Source organism: Erpetoichthys calabaricus, chromosome 10 (assembly GCF_900747795.2).
Source record: "Erpetoichthys calabaricus chromosome 10, fErpCal1.3, whole genome shotgun sequence".
In the NCBI taxonomy this organism is placed as follows: Eukaryota; Metazoa; Chordata; class Cladistia; order Polypteriformes; family Polypteridae; genus Erpetoichthys; species Erpetoichthys calabaricus.
In genome coordinates, this window is record NC_041403.2 from 170,068,449 (window position 1) to 170,085,472 (window position 17,024).

Here is a 17,024-nt window from a genome sequence, read left to right on the forward strand (position 1 = left end):
GGACTTTGTTTGGCGCACAAATCATTTCTTTTAGATCGACTGCTCGACTCGACTAGTTTCGTTATTTAGAGCACTGCTCTAGTTTGTGCTGTGGGCCGGGGTTTCTTTTTTAGGCTTTCCTCTCTCCTTTCTTTCTTGTAAATTCTAACTTTTACGGCCTGCTATTGGACGGGTGCGGGCCACAAGCCTGCATCTTGAGTTAGGGTCAAGGCTGACTGGGCCCGCTGAGGCCTACACATTCGACTCGTTCATCGTTTTGCACATCGCCACAGAGGTGCATTGTGGGTAGAGCCCTGTCACCGACAGGCCACGCCAGATGATTGTTACCTCTAAAAGCTCATCTTCAGGCTTCAGAAGTCCATGAGTGGCGATGGGTCCCTCCGACGCCACAGAGGAGATGTAGTGACGGCCATTGAAGGAGTCCAGCTCCACTCCGAGACGCAGCGTATGAATGGGCAGCAGCTGAATTGGGGGGGAACAGAAAAAAGAGCCGTTATACACAGTTGAGGTGGGCTACCATTATTGTCAAAGGTGACCACCTCTACACCTCTGAAGGCGCAGCCCTGCGCTCAGTCAGGGGTCCCGCGGCAGGTCAGGTGAAGGTCCCTGTGCTTGGTTTGTGCGCCTACTGGACGAGCAGGTCTGGACTGGGGGCTTTATGCTCATCCTGGCTGCTTTCAAGTTGACACACAAGGGACATGTGGGACAATATAATAATAACAAAGCTACAGTCCATTTGAAAAGCGCCTTTCTCCTGCTCAAGGGGCTTCTCCCATGGTGGGCACTGGTGGGGCAACACAGCATGTAGTCGGAGCCCCAGAGGACAAACGTGGCGACCATCAAACCTGACCAGTGTGGCCTGAAGGCGACGTCACTGTGACCTCCACTTAACTTGGTGTCTTGCTCAGGGTCACTCAGCAGGTCAGAGGTGGGCACTGACCCCGTGCCCTTGAACTTTACCACCGCCAGGCCACACTGCCCGCCCTTCCGCGTTTCTGTAAATAATACCCACTCGTGAATTTTTAAGGGCATTCATACGAGCCCACCAGGACCAAGCAGAGGGAATCCTGGGAGAGGCTGAGACAAGGAGGGGAGGGGGGTCAAAGGCTGAGGACCTGGAAGAAGGAGCTCCACTGGGCTCCTCCGTTCAAGGTGGTCCCACACTCTTTATCCCCCCTTTTGTGATTTGATTTTTGTCACTCGATTGATTTCTGGGTTGGGGTGAGCAGCAGTTACTCCAGCAATTGTGGGCAGAAGGCTGGAGGCAGTCTGGTTTGGGGGGGGTCCCAGCCCATGAAAGGGGGGATGCAATGACAGAACAAATGTCCGTGGGCCACTCATCTCCTGTCCAACCTACCTTGGAATATTTCTGGAGCTCAGCATCGTCCGTCATCATCGAGTCGAGTTTAACGACCTGCCGAAAGTTCAACAGAAGCACTTTTAATTTTAGACATTTCATGCAAACATAACAATATACCATACCATTACACCTGGCACCTCGGCTGGCACCACATGGCTTTGGCCTGGCCATGTATGGATTTACCACAAAGGGCCAGGAGGTCATCAGAGCCACAGCCAGGCTGGCACACTGGAGCTGGCAGCGGACGGACTGGTCGGAGTGGGCGCTCGTTTCAGTGCGTCTCGCTCGCCACCTCTCGCTTCTTGTGGTTCAGCCACATAATGTGTGGCGCGCGTTCGTCTGAAGGTCCCATTTCACACCACACTCTGCCAGTTTGGCTCTGCTTTTCTCATCCACGGAGCTGCTTCAGCTCTACTCGATGCCTCAAGATGGCGGATGTTGTGCGATGAAACATCAAAATAGAAAGGAGAAGAAAAAGTAAAATACTTGTGCTCTGTGGGGCGGGTGAAGCAGAGGTGGTCTCGAGGGGGCCGGTGGGCCTGGCTTGACGTATCGACTGATAGGGCAGTTGATGGCCGCCATCGACTCAAGGAGTTCAGGGTTTGGCGGCTTTCTCGCTTTTATTTGTGTCGTTTTGCTGTCTAGCAGTTTTATTGTTCTTAATTTTAATTGTTTCATTGTCTTCCCTCCGTTGAGTAACGGTTTACAGAGACCACCCCCATTGGGCACCACTGACGGTACCCCCCCGAGCACATCGCCCTCTAGTGTCTCAGCACTCTGCACAGTCCGATGCTAAGCACCATGTCACCCATCATCACTCTCTGGCCCGGACCCCCAGTTACGTCGCCCTCTAGTGTCTCAGCACTGCGATGGGGGTCTCCTTGCTGCCCTGTGCTGACCATCACACGTCACATCGCCAGTCTCCAGCACCACACTAACGGAGGGGGACCCACCTGACCTCAGAACCTTCCATCTTTCTACCCCAAATAATCTGCGGGCACGTTTGTCAGGCAAGCATTCAACGGAAAATAAAAAGAGAGAGAGTGAAAGAATAACGCGGTTTGACACGTCAGCAGGGCAGGGTCCTCAGTGACACTCTTATTGTCAACGTGTCCAACGTCACCACTCGGTAACCCACGACTGCTCGCCTGGAAGCCATTAAATAACGGAGCACTACGGAACAATCAGTGCCCCGTGCCACATAAAGCCACCCATGCCCAGTGCACTCGTTTTTGCTCCTTTCTGTTTCTCCCCCTTTGACCGTCCCGCCTCGATCTTTGGCTCCTTCACTTTTGGCTTTTTCAATTTTGTCCCCTTTAGGGTTTTGCCATTTTGGATTGTGGCCTTTCAGCTTTCACAGATTTATTTTCTTCTTACATTTAGTCATTGGATTTTTCAGAGTGGGTGCGCACCAGCCCCCTCAGCCACCTTAACTGGGCACAGCATGGCAATGGGATTTCCATGTCACATGCCCGGCAATGAGCCACAGCCACCAGAGAAAGAGAGACTGGCATCGACTGTGATGAAGTCACAAAGCTGCTCTACCAGTGGAGAAAAAAATGGCAGGTCACAAACTTGACCAGGAGATGCCCGCCTGTTCGGGGGGGAAGCAAAGGTCCCAAACCAAAGTGGTCAAACGTCAGTTTCCACAGGTCACCACTGGTCTCTCCAAAGCCATTTCAAGGTTCTTCTCAGTAATCACGGAGCCAGAGGCGGCTTTACTGTACTGTGCATGCGGGGCAATAATGACCCTAGAAAGGCTTGAACATGGCGCCTGACTACACTGGAATGCCCTTCGGCCTGAGGCGGGCACCAAGTTCTGCCCAGACTGTGATGGGCCACTTGCTTTTCTCCTTCTCTCTGACCGTGTGGGCCTTCTGTCTTCACTCAGCTGACCACCCTGGTGGTCTACGGACTCAGAAGTGACAATGAATGACTTGTAGTGAGAGAACGGGCAAAGGGGTCAAAACACAGAGTCAGCAAGAAGAGCAAAGAAACGAGGGATCAGCTGCCCAACTCGGACGAGCTTAAAGCCACCGACATCTCAGACGAGGACACTGCAGGGAATTCTGGGAGCTGTTACCAAGGAAACGGTAAAAGGCTCGAATGTAGGGGCACTAAGAGGGAAACCAAAACGGGCACAAACCAACTGTGGGCTTCTGACCAAGCCTGAGATTCCATACGTCCAGAGAAGACGTAATAAAGGGGTCACCACATACAGTTGGTGCCAACTCCGGGCCCCCGGCCCATCATCCCTGCTGCTCGTGGTGTGTGTGGTGGTCCAGGTGAGCCGCTATAATGCATTTACAATTAATATGAAACTCTAAAATAAATCAAAGGTGAATGCCGGGGCTTCCTACGGGTGGGTGGTCCGTGTGTGTGTGTGCGGCCACAAGCCTTTCTGAGGAGCTCGGGGCCGAGAGTCCACCCTACATTTTTATTTTGGTGCCTTTTTGACTTGAGGACAGAAGGCGCCGTTATTCTTGGGAGTCGTTTTTTTAGTTGCCCTCCAACTCTCAACGGGGCGCAGCAAACACACCAAGATACCCACCTTTAGGATTCAAGCAGAGTTTGATTCTTCATTAAGTGTGATAGGGAGAAGCGGAGCAAAAATCAAAAGACCAAAATTAGGGGCAAACCTCACCATGACGTCATAACCCGCGCCCAGGATGTCCTTCCACTTGGTCTCCAAGTCCTCCGTTGAATTCCCTCGGCGTTCTGCTCCCAAAAAAAACAAAAAGGGAAATGATGAAGTGGCCGACTGAAAACACTAGAATTCCAAGGGCGAGGACACAGGCGGGCACTTTATGGTGGGCTTCGGCCTCACACACACCTTCACACGCCGTGTTGACGCTCACAGCTGCTCTCACACTCGTGTCTGTGCTGGCATGAAGTCAACACCTTCAATGCCACCTCAGCTCCTGTCACAGTGCCAGGGACATTTCAGACGCCAATTTTAGCTCATCCCGACCGGGACCACCCTATTCAAAACAACAAGCCCACCTTGTGCCAAGCGCTGCTTCATCTCATTGACTGCATTGTCCACCATCTCCATGGCAATCTCCGCTCGGACCTCCATGGTGGTCTGCACTGGTTGCTTCTGAACTGGTGGGAGAAAGAAACTCGACGTTATCAAGTCTGGAGAACTCAAACGCAGGGCACGTTTTAAAGATGGCAAAATGGGGTCAGAAACCATCTTCCTTCCTCATGGGTGCCACCGTTTTGTAGCCATTAGTTGTAGTGTTACTATGGTAACACAGGGGCTCCCTGCAGCTTGTGACAGACAAAAGGTCTGTGCCGATGACTCGTGTCCACCCTACCTGACCGACTCCTACAACCTTACAGCACCTTGCTTTGGTAAACGCTTTCCTAGTGTTCGAATGTTAGGCTGCGTTTCTAACCGCCAGAGCAACAAGCGAAGTAAGAAGAAGAAGACGATGAGCAAGAAGAGGAAGAAGAAGAAGAACAAGGAGACGAAGACAAGAAGAACAGTAGCAATACGATGAACAAGAACAGGAAGAAGAAGAAGACTACAACGATGACGAAGAACAAGGAGATGAAGACAAGCAAAAACAACAAGAAGGTGAACAAGAAGAAGAAGATGACGACTCAGTTATGGGACGCCCTCTGGCTCTGCTGGCAGTGGTAGGGAATGAAGACAAAACCGACGGCCATCGTGAACAACGCTGCCCAAGCTTCAAGGACTTTCAGGCCACAAATTACCCAGAAACACCCGCAGGGCTCCTCACTGTGCCTGCTCTTGTACCCGCACACACGACTCACAGCACTGGTCGTCCATGTTGGTAATTCTGGCAGGTGTTTGAGGGGTTGCTGTCGTTTGCTCTGCCTAATAACAGACAAAGGTCAAAAAAAAATGAAAATGATTGTGCCCGATGGCCGGAAGAGGACGAGGAGATGGACCGTAGTCAAAACCAGAAAGACATCGTGGAGACCAAGACGACGAAACCAAAGCCGAATTGTTAGTCACAAAATAAACGTCCGACGTTCACAAACTAGAAACTGGAGAGAGGAATTCCCTCAAAGTCCATTCGTCTAAGACAAGAATATGAATGAACCATCGCGCTAGCATTCAAAAGATGGCACGATGCCACCTGAGACCACGTGTTCCTTAGCAAGCAGGAGCAGCACAACGTAACAGGAATGACGCCGTGGCGGTGCCCAAACGTAATAAATAATCACTGCGATCAGGAACAGCCTACGCCGATGGTCCCTGCTCAGAAAATCCAACCACCAGGATACGTCCGCTTAGAAGAACAAGTCCTAAGGGAACGAACTTCTCACGGTGAACATCACATAACAAAACTGACCAGCAAATATGGGCCAAGGGCAAAACCAGGAATCGGAAAAAGAGCCAAAAGAAAACCGAATTACAAAGTGAAAGAACGAGTGGAGAGTCGAGAGAGGCAGGCGCTCAGGATTCACGGCCTGGAGCTTCAGACTATCGCTGGTTTGACGCCACTGTCCCTGGGAATCCCCAACACCTCGACGCGATTAGAATAGCAGTCACCGCAGAAAAAACAAAATGCCGTGGCGGAAGTTCAGAAAAGATCCAGGAAGGGACCTCCGATTCCTTGAACTCCAAACCCAAATGGCAGGTCTGTGACCGTTCTGGAGAATCACAAGAAGAAGGAGCACAAAAACACATAAACACTGGAGACCATAAGGGTCTTGAGCCGCCCACCCCGGGATAAGAAAGCTCTTCCCATCTGTCCACTCCTTTGCGTTTATGGATGCCGTTAGTTTTTTGTTCCTGGTGTCCCGACACTGCAGGCCCCGCCCCCTGTGCCACTGAAGGAGCACCCCGTCCAATGGCTGCGTCAACATTTCATTTCGTTTCATTGTTTGGCTCCTCAGCTCTCGATGTCTGCCTTCTGCTCTGGCCTTGTCCACAAACCTTTGAGGTTCCACCTGCCTGTGCTCTCCTCAGTATGACGTCTGAATTCCCAATAAATATTAAAAGGATTTTCTTTAGGTTTTCCCAGGCCAGCGTTTTCACTATTGGGCCTGTGCAGGCCTGAAGCCTACATTGTGAGTTTGGGTCTAGGCTGCCTGGGGGTGGCGAGGCCTTCAGCTTACCGAGGTCTACGAAGAGGCTAAAGCACGATGGCACCGACGGCATCACGAGAAGATACAAAACCAGCTTTACCTTTGTCCAGGGACCTCTCCACCAGGACAGGGTCTGCAGTCTTCTTCCGTGCCAAAGTCAGGACGACTGTCTGGCTGGTCCTCTTCAACACATCTACCACCTCATGGTTCATGAAGCCCTGCATGTTCACACCGTCCACCTGCAGAACACATTGGGGAAAGCGACAGAGTGAGATGGCAGCGATGAGGCGGACCCTCCGTGGACGGTTACAACTCACCCCTGGGGGAGGCGCCACAGACCCCACCTGGGATATGGAGGCCCTCCTTAAATACGGAGACAAGCGGGACTCTGTAAGGGGAGGCCGGGGCAGCAGACCGTCATCGGGTCTGGAGAGTTACTTGCGGTATTTTGGGTCATTGTTCACCCGCTCCACCTCATTACCACGTTTTTCATCGATCCATCACGGTATTCACACCTGCTCTTTAACGTTCAGAAATCTTGGAGGATAACGGGAGTGGGTGGGTATAGACCCAGAGGGGGACCTCCCTTCCACGGCTTCAATCGCTCTTGACAGCGCCCCTCTTGTGCTGTCCATCTTTTAAGGACCTGGTAACCCAGTCCTACGTCTGTGTCCTTTGTAGCTGGAACCCTAAAATGGGTCCACCCAGATATCTCCGCTGTCCCGGTCAGAAAGGTGACCCAGCAGACGAGTGCGGACCTCGGACTGGAGTGCCCTGCGCCGATTTTCTGGTCACTGAACTGATTTGCTTCTGCCTTTGGATTCTTCTCACTGGGTTGTGTTCCTGGACCAGCTGCCCCACGTTGCCTTTTTGGAGGACTGTATGTTCTGCTCTTGTGCTCCATTGTTAATACTCCATTGTCTTGTTGTTATGAACATTCGACGTTGCACTTTTGCATACCAGCCAGAGGTTGTCTTTTATTTTCTCTTCCATTTGATGTGAAGTGAATTCTGGGACTTGACCTCATTCATGAACTTTTAAAGGAAGCTCCCCATCTTTAGGCCTGGGTAGGCCGCAGCCTGCAGGTAGCAGTTAGAGGACTGGCGGCTTTGGGGCGAGGCTCTGCTGGGCAGAGCAGTGAAGGTCCTGGTCTAGTTTTGTGGCCTTCTTCTTGGAGGCCTCGTCCACTTTCTCTAACCATAAGAGAAGTGCTCCATGATGGCACTGGACACAAAGGCCTCGACGCACCCACAGAAGGGCATTAACCTTCATGTGCGATGGCCTGGACAGGCCTATCTATCATCCAGTGCCCGCTTGGTGGCCCCAATCAGGCTCATCTCCTGCTGGCAAAGTGGCCGCTCGGCTCGCTTAGGTCAGTGAAGAGGCAATGAGAAGATGAATGGCAGCCAAGGGTGAGCTCCCTCAAGAGATCAAACCAGTCAGGTCAACTTTGACTTTGTTAACGCAGCACCTCAGATGCCCTTTGCTTGGCTGCACTTCCGGTCACACGTGGAATATAGACGTGTCGCCGTGAAGCACCCATGTGTCCCACTGGCACACATGCCCACCGTCGGGCCTGAAGTGTGCCGACCTTGGTGTTATGAAGTAGGACTTTTTTCATTTTTAGGGTTCTGTGCTTTCCGTTTGGGCTTCACGGTTTGCGTGCTTTGGCCGTTTGCAGTTTATTTTGTGTCGTTTCTGCCACCATTGTGGTTTCGATGGCCATCGTGGTTTTCACGTCCTGCTGGTAAGACACCTCTGCTTTTATCAGAGGCGGAGTCACCGAGGTCGTGACCCTGATGCTAACAATGCAATCAATGGTCTCAAAGCACTTCCAATAATGCCCACTAGAGGGGGATCTCACCATTAAACCCCGGCTAGCATTAAGCACCAAATAAAAGATTTAAGGTTCAAGCATAAATGGGGGTCCATCAAGCACAAAGACAAAAGGGCCACACGAAGGCAATGCGATGTGAAAAAGGTCCGAGAATGAACAGAATTCACAATAAATCGGAGTAAACTCACAGACATGTTTGTGTGGGAGACCCTGCAGGTTTACAGGGCAGTGATTGGCAGGTGGCACCACCCACATAAACAGAATGCAGGCAGCGTACACACACACACACAAAATCAAACACAAAGAGCGACACACGGCGACACAAAAGGAACAAGAGAGACGCAAAACATGGACGCGCTGGGCGGGGGGCGTCATCCTCATGCGCGATTCGCTGACCACAGACCCTTTTTTGCCCCCATTTTGCCCCTCGTCTTGATCCTTCGCGTTAGTTTTATGCCAGTCTCCGCATTCACTTGCTGCCTTGAAGGGCAGAACATCTCCCTGGGAGTGAGTGAAGAGTCGTGCACATGCTCAGTGGACACCTGGCGAAGGGCCTCTGGTGGGCATCACAGTGTGGGGTGCCATCTGCGGTGGTATCTTGGTGGTTGATTTCGTTGCATTTTATGTCACTGAACAGATTTCTGATTCCTTCTATACGGTATTGTCCTTTAATGAGCTTTTGCTTTTAAACTCTGCTAATTATCTTCCTGGTCTTCTTCATGCTGAATGAAAGGGGACGGGACCCCCCAAGGCTGCAGCTTAGGGACCACCCTCAGCTCTTTTCAAAGCCTTTTTAAATGAAAACGACCTCCGCCCACAACAGCGTCTCCACGTCTTTTTACGAAAGTCCAACCGAAAACCGACTCGGCTACACCGGCCGTGCAGTCGGAAGAGGAAGAGGAAGAAGTGTCCTCCATGCTGGACATTCATGTTAACACACGGAGAACAGCAAGACAAAAAAAGCAAAGATAGCTTAGTTTACACTGACGTGATGTGACGTGCCACCATCACCGAGAGTGACTCAAGTGAATGGCGGGCAGAGAAGATGACGCAATGAGCAGGACGAGCCAGTCAGGAGTGGGCCTCGTAATAAACACCTTCAGCCATCCACACCGCAACGCCAAGGGGGCTTTCAGAAGTACGGGGGATACAAACGTCAGACAAAATGGAGGCTCATGTCACATGAGCACCCCAAGAGCCGCTCTACTGTCCCAGGGCCAGGAATCCAACCCACAATGTCCAAAGGTCTTTGGCTCAGCCATCGCATGGAGTCCTCTGGCCACCTAGCATACGCCTTACCTGGGTGGTCGAGGGGGGCAGCACGCTAACCACGCTATGTCAACCACGTCCAGCACGTCCCCCCAATACCAATTCAGAACAGTGTCACCTGTCGGCCATAGCAAGGTATGCAGTAACCCGCTGGGCACAGAGGGGTCTTCTTTATCGAGCTCCGAGGATCCGCCCAGTCAGACAGAAGTCACTTTTGGGCCGAGCAGCCACAAGATGGCGCTCCCTGACCCGAAGCTCCCGGACGGGACTCACGACAGACAGAAACGGGGAGCAAACTCTTTAACAGACCCCCCCAGTCCCGGGGTGGCAGCCCGTTCCTAGAACGTCACATTCATTTCTAGGACTGGGCAGAGATTTGAACCCTGGTGCCCGGAGCCGCCCCTTACACACTGGGTGGATGGGCAGCCGTGGGTCCCCCACCGCCCCGAGGGGCGGCCGTCAGCGGCCAGGAGGCTTTGATCGGAGCAGACGTTCATCGAATCGCCGGGCGCAATCTGCGGCTCTGTCCCAGCAGCTTCCCCGAGGGGAGCCCTGACAAGAACGAGAAACATCTGCCGCTGCCCGGGCCGCGCTTTCCAGCTTCGCTTTCAACTGCATTCCAGAGGCAGGGGGGAAAAAATAATGAAATAAAATGAAAACGCTGAAGGTATAATTTACGCCAGGACACCAGCCGCCTGGTTTACATTTCAAATTGACCCTCATTAAGAGGACTTTCTGTTTATTTAATAATTTAGAGACCCGAGCCCGAGAGCCTTCTCTGCGTCGACTTCTGCTGCACGGTCAGTGAAAACACTCGGCCGTCTGGAACTGGAGAAAGCGCACAAATCTCCAGGATCTGAAGCGGAAAAATGCGCCCGCAGCACGTCTCGGTGCGGTTCAGCGCCGCTGGAAAGAAATTCTCAGGGGAGACGGATGGCGCCCCTTGGCGCAGCGATGCCCCAAACTCCAGCCAAAAACGTCCAAAGGGGGAGGCAGTTCATCGAGTAGAGCTGTGGACTCCGCACCCACCGTTGTTGTGCCCTCCAGCCTGGTGCCTCGGTGCGTTTCGACACAATGGACTCCTCTATGCTCGTCACCGACATCGCCGATCTGCTCACCTTGCCAGTGGCAACAGGAAGAAGGTGAAGACCTGACTGCACGGTGCCAGCGCCGCCACCTCTCCCTGAATGTCCATAAAACAATGGAGGTCAGTGCTGACTTCAGAAAGATCCAAGGTGGTCCACATCACCACCTGTCTACTCTAAAGAGCTCCAAGGTGGGAAGCAGAACAATGGCAAACCTCCTGACTGGTGGCATCAGTGGTGGGGGGCTTGGTAAGCGGACACGGCAGAGTCACCAACTCCTCCAAACGCCTGTCAGTACGGCCACTAAAGTCACCCATCTACTCATCCAGATGAATCCATCGTCCCTGCCGGCAGCCCCCCAGCCCATCCTCGGTCTTCACTTCTGCCCTGTGGCACTCGTGTCTTCTACCAGACCCTCCTCCCTCTATTATTGCGTCTCATTGTGGCCTTTGACACGTCTGCCTGTTAGGGGACACAAACTCACATCCATTCGTGACACTTCTGCTTCTTCTTCTTCCTCACTTTGGTTTTCTCCACACACTGAAGATGATCCTCTTTGAAGGCTCTCCACACATTTGGGAGTGGTGGATCATCGTGAAGACGCCACGCTCCATATTGTCGTGTCGATGCCCGTTTGGATCTCCTCTTTACTCTCCACGGTGCCAGCTCATCCCAATATTCTTTCACGTCTTTGCCAGTTGCGTACTCCATAGTAGCCTTTCAGTCGGCCGTTTACCGCAAGCCTTTCGTTTTCTTCGTTCTTTTGACGTTTTGATTTATTCGGCGTTTGTTCCAAAAACGAGCAAACTGGGCACACTGAATAGGAAAGAGTCACATGATTTGGGTGACAACCACTCGGAAGACGACCCGAAAAATGGCAGTGTGGGCAGAGAACCTTCACAACGGAAACCACATTTTCAAACGTCATCCGTGTTCTGCTGGTCTAAGACGCACCCCAAGTGGCCGCCGATGACCCAGAAGGACCCCCGTACTCACCGCGATGATCCGGTCCTGTGCCCGAATCCGGCCGCTCTGTTCGGCGGCACTGCCAGGGATGACGTTCTTAACGAAAATCCCAGATGAGCCTGCGGAAGAGGAAAGAAGCGTTAGGGACAGCAGGGGATGAGTCAGGCGGCCGAGGGGGCCGAAGTGGGCGAGGAGAACGCAAATCAGGCCGAACTGGCACACGGATCACGAAAAACAAGAAGTCATCAGCGCCTAATTAGACTCTTAATGAATTTCTCAAACAAGAGCTTTTTAATTACACTGAAAATTCCACAAGATGTGAAACATGCAATTTACACTTCATTATAGGGGGCCAGAGTGGCGCCAAACACTCTTAGCACGCCAATTACATTTGTGCAGACACACACACACACACACACACACACGGGGAGCGGCGCCTTTTAAAGGGGCTCCATCCACACGGGCACACGCCAGGACTTACCCGAGTTGTGCTGCTCCCACCTGGAAGCTCTTCAGAGACACTAAAAAGTAAAGAATTCACCTTGGGTGCCAGTCACTCTTTTCCGTGTCACATCCTGCTCTGTCCCCTTCCTAACTGGTGTCAAGAACGCCAATACCATGAGGGTCACCATTTTAATTCTGCACTGGGGCACTGGAAGGAGGGCACACAAGGACCACCTCCATTCCTCTTCCCGGGTCAGAGAAAGGTCCAATTGAAGATGGCAGACGTTGCGCCCACCCGCTTGACACCAACCGGCGGTGGACGGGGAGATCAACGCCAGCCAAAGGTGAGTGGGCTTTGTAAGGGGGCTGGGCATCAAAGTCGAAGACAGCACTGGTGAAAAGGCACCAGACGGGGACCACCACACGGCGCCCCCAAATGACGTCACACAGGGCCACCATGGTGAGCACACGCAGGAACTCGAGAGTCAAACTGGCCAAGAGACAAAATGTCATCGGAGAGGCACAAGTTGTGACCAGAATGACAGGAGACGGCCGAGTGCCAAGATAAAGGGGGAAAACGCAACGGAAACAAAAAGGCGACTCCACACGCCGACGCGTTCGTTCAGAAGCCGTCACTGTGCCATCGACATCACGAAGGGAGGCACGTGGACTTGACGGCTTTGAGTAAACATAATTAACGTTATTAAAATGACGCGGACTTCAAACCCAAATGACACCATTAGACTCTCTACGAGAAACAAACAAATGAGGACGTTAACAATAATACGCCATCGTCACCCAACGGGGCTCCAGAACTCTAACATGGCACGTCAGTCAGGTGACGCCATCCTCTCCGTGGCAGTCTGGTCAGCGGACCACCACACCAGACGAAGATGGGGGCGAGTCTGCTGCCCTCTGCAAGAAAACATCAGCTGGGGTGAAGATCATCAGCTGCCGCCATGATGGACGGGCTTCAAATGAACCAATCAGATGTCCCGATGTGGCCCCCTAAATCCACGACTTTAACCCATCTGTGGCGAGACCACCGAATTACCGTCCACCGCCCAGCTGGCCCAGCACAGCCGGAGTGATTTTGCAACAGACAAATGTTATGGGAGTAGAAAGATCAAGAAAGACTGAGGGGGTCCACCAAGCGCTGCACTGGGGTGGGGGGTCCAGAAAAATTGTTGACATTTCAGTTTTCGGAATTTAAATTTTCTTACTGGCTTTTCATTTTCTTCCTCGTTTGAATTGCAAAAAAAAGGGTTTAGAGTGGCAAATAAAACTTTGAAGTTAAGACCCCAGTTTGTGCCACTCAGGTACACAAAGACATACAAAGAGACCCCCGACGATTTCTGCACACATTTGGAGTCTCAACTTTGATTTGATAAAACGTGGAGAGAAGGTCTTAGGGTGGTCTGCCGCTAAGAGGCAGTCAACCTGGCGGTCACCGCTACACCATCAGACACCACTTGAGCCCGACCCCCAGGCCCACCCAGACCCCCGGTTTGGCCTCACCTCCTGTGGCAGTGCCCACATATCCCACGATGGTGACTCCCAGGCTCTGGCCCTCCTTCTTGTGCAGCATCACGTCGTACACATCGTACCCATCGAGGTTCAGCTGCAGTGAGGAGAGGGGACAAGCATGAGAGCGGGCAGATGCCCGTCCACCCATTTGTATTGACCTTTGCCTTGGACGTGTTCATGTGTGGGGGGGTCTTGGACCTTTCGCCAAGGTAGACATCTAAATGCCATTCGTCATGGGCTGTATAGCAGCTAAGAGTGTGCCAGGATGCCATCCGACCGGGGTCAGATTGATTCATAGGCACCTGGTGCGTTTTGGAGAATATCATGCCAACTATGATGGACACAGATTGGTAAACCCGAGCCCAGAAATATTCTGAAATGTGGGCACAGAGAGGCAGACAGTAAAACTGACAAACGCCACCCAGTGGTGAGGGGGAGTGTGCCCACTTTCAGAGAACCATGCCCAGGTTTGCCCATCCCTGAGAGTTCACATGTGCCTCAACTGTTACTTTAATTGATTAGTGCCCTCTGCCAAGGGCACTGGGCAGATCAACACTGTGTGCCCCCCGCCTGCTGAGCACATACAGTAGTGGGCATATCAGATTTTCAAATTGGAGGAATGTGGACTGATGCCACTCTTAACAGACACATAAGACATGGAATCATTAGGAGACAAGCAAAACTTACTGGCGCCCCATCTCTGGGCAAGGGTGGCAAAGTAGAGACTGGTGAAGCTGGCAGAGCAGGCAGCCTGGGAACAGCAGGGCCCACCGGATCGCGGGCAACAACTAACTTCACTTGGTTACCACAACTCTGGAGAACTTGAACCACTTGGTCGGTGGCCAACCCGTGCACGTCTGTGCCCCCAATCTGGAGGATGTGATCTCCAGTTTTCAGCCTGCCATCCTGCAAAGACATTCAAGAGCTAAGGCGGCAAACCCAGGACAAAGAAGACCACCAGAGTAGCCCACCTGCCAGTGCAATACAACACCACGGGAATGGTGCCACCCCACACAAGTTAAAGAGCAGCAATGCTGTGCCAGTTAAAGCAACCAACGGGTGTCAGAGCCTGAGGATGCATCCTGGGTACAGAGGTCACGTGACACCTGCTGTGGCTCTGATCCGCACCAATCAAAAATGGAGGGTCTGGCGGGGGCACCTCAATGAATGCCAGCCCTTAAAATCAAATAAAGAAACTGAGGACATTTGTCACACAGACGCCTCACCTTATCGGCCACACTCCCCGGGATGACAGTCCTCACCACGACTCCTGCCGCCTTGCCACCTACGATGCCAAATCCCAGTCCTGAGCCATCATTTACCAACTCGATCTCTTCCACGTGCCTCCACTGGACCTGGCAGACAAAAAAAATGGCGTCAAGATGAAGGCTTGGACAGTCAGCTGGGACCCTTAGAGGGGCAGTCAAACGGTCCTGCCACAGCTGGGAATTCTTAGTGGTGGGGGCAGAATGGAACAAAGCAGGAGGCACATAAGGAGGACTGGCGCCACACTTAAGATGGCACTGCCCTGAAGCCAGAGAGGCACTGGAGGGACGCTGGGCAAAAGGGGCAGGTGACCAGTTTTAAAAAAACAGAAACAAAACAGCCGGCTAATCAACATCCCAATCGGCTTAATGATTCCAAGAATTCAAAAACGTCCAAAGCAGGAGAACTTAACTCCTCGATCATCTGATATATCAGGGCCAGGAGATTTAGGAAACATGGGCCACAGACTGAACGGGCACGTCTATTGTGTTTAATCACCCCCCTCAGGTGGCCTTTCAGCGGACGTCCAGTCCACAACCCTCCCATGAAGCCCCTCATCCTCCCTTCTCATTTGCTTTTCTTCACCAGGTCAGCAGCACCACAGTGGCCACTAGAATGGGACCTCGCCAGGCCACCATCTTCCTCAGATGGACAGGAGAGCCGTTCTCTTCTTCCTCCCTCGGCTTTGCTCCATTGTGTTGGCACCATCACCCGCTCCAGAGCCAGCTGCAGGAATTCCTTCACGAGTTTATCATCTCTCATCCATCTATCGGGTTTATGGTGGACGTGTCCACCACAACTCAACCATTTCAGACAGAAGTCTTTCCGTCAGCTCTCCTGGCCCACTGCAAGCCCACCGACTCCCACGGCTTCCTCCTTTGCTGCTCCTTCCATCCCTGGCATTCTTGAAGCTCTCAACGTCTTTCACGGCTTCTCAGACTGCAGTGATGAGGTTGACCTCTGCGATGAAGCCCTCAGAATGAGGAGTTTCTTCATCTTATACTGTGGACAGGATACTTCCGTCAAGCCATGAGTGGTCCTCAGTCTATGAGGAGCCCAAGAATGAGACCTGCTGGTCATCCCATTCCAGGCCAACCCTCCAGCTCTCCTCCCACAGGTCATACAGATGACATTTCCCCAGTTTGCTGACTGGTCCTTCACCTTCACCCCCCCAACGGGAGCCACCGTGTCCCTTGCTGCGTAGGCAGCTATGTCACCAGCAGTCCCCTTGTAATTCAGTGGCCTCCTGCCAGTCTAAACATCTGATGGACGACGTTTGTGGTGGGATGTGTCCAGCCACCTAGACGGGTGACGCCAAGTAGGGCACTTCAGGGGGCACATATGAGCTGTTAAGATGAAAGCCCTCACCAAGCCTGCTGTACATCACCTGACGTCCGTGGATGGAGCTCTCCATCCGTGTTCTTTCACAGGACTTCAAAGACCACCAGAGGCAGCTTGGCTCAATCTCAGCCTCAACAAGTTACTGGGGGTCTTGATGGCTGCCTGACTCTTCACCTTCTCAGATGGCCGCGTCGCTCACCTTTGCTCCTTCTTCTGCCCGGCTTTGTGCCCCCTGATGTATCTCACCTGTTACTGTTCAGGTGCCCACCTGGTGAAGGCTTCACAGCCCAAACGTTGGGTCTTTGACCTTCTTTCCCTTTCAGCGTGGACATTACCTTTACACTTTTTTTTTTGTCCTTTGCTGGGTGGAGGATTACCAGGAGACGAGGACGGGAACCAAAAAATGGAAGGAAAGTCCACGGCAGGAGGGCCGAAGGGAAAAGGAAACGAAACGCGAGGACAAAACGAGAATGGAGGCCAATGAATTGGGACGCAGCAGCTCGCTGTCACTCCACGATGGGTACGGGTAACGCGGCCATACTTAAACCGCTAACTCGTGTGACGCCAACGATGGGACAGTCGCACTGCATAGAGAAAAATGGGAGCAAAATGAGACTTTGTCAAAATAAATCAAACTTTAAAAAACTGAATCTATGCAGAAAAATAAAAAACCACAAACCACCACACACACACACACACGTGAAGGTGGCTCGTAGGAGACGTCCCAGTAGGATGAGGCTACACCTCCAATGAGGCCTCACCCCAAAACTCAAGCAGCCTGCCCAACAGGCCCATAACGGGAGGAAGCTGAAAACCTCCAGAAACATATCAACACTCCAAAAGGGAGAGGAGGGCTGCTAAA

The 17,024-nt window shown here is 52.4% G+C and overlaps 1 protein-coding gene across 2 annotated transcripts in view; it reads right to left on the reverse strand.

Moving 5' to 3' along the window:
- The window catches only part of patj (PATJ crumbs cell polarity complex component), a 115,742-nt gene that overhangs the window by 86,677 nt on the left and 12,041 nt on the right, over positions 1 to 17,024 (reverse strand). For both annotated transcript variants that reach the window (XM_028812482.2, XM_051933178.1), the window contains 9 exons: positions 14,782 to 14,910; positions 14,243 to 14,461; positions 13,547 to 13,649; positions 11,615 to 11,703; positions 6,528 to 6,666; positions 4,364 to 4,465; positions 4,005 to 4,078; positions 1,358 to 1,414; positions 328 to 462 (listed from right to left, as the gene is read on the reverse strand). In XM_028812482.2, coding sequence (XP_028668315.1) covers positions 328 to 462; positions 1,358 to 1,414; positions 4,005 to 4,078; positions 4,364 to 4,465; positions 6,528 to 6,666; positions 11,615 to 11,703; positions 13,547 to 13,649; positions 14,243 to 14,461; positions 14,782 to 14,910 — 1,047 coding nt within the window. The remainder of the gene's footprint in view (positions 1 to 327; positions 463 to 1,357; positions 1,415 to 4,004; positions 4,079 to 4,363; positions 4,466 to 6,527; positions 6,667 to 11,614; positions 11,704 to 13,546; positions 13,650 to 14,242; positions 14,462 to 14,781; positions 14,911 to 17,024) is intronic.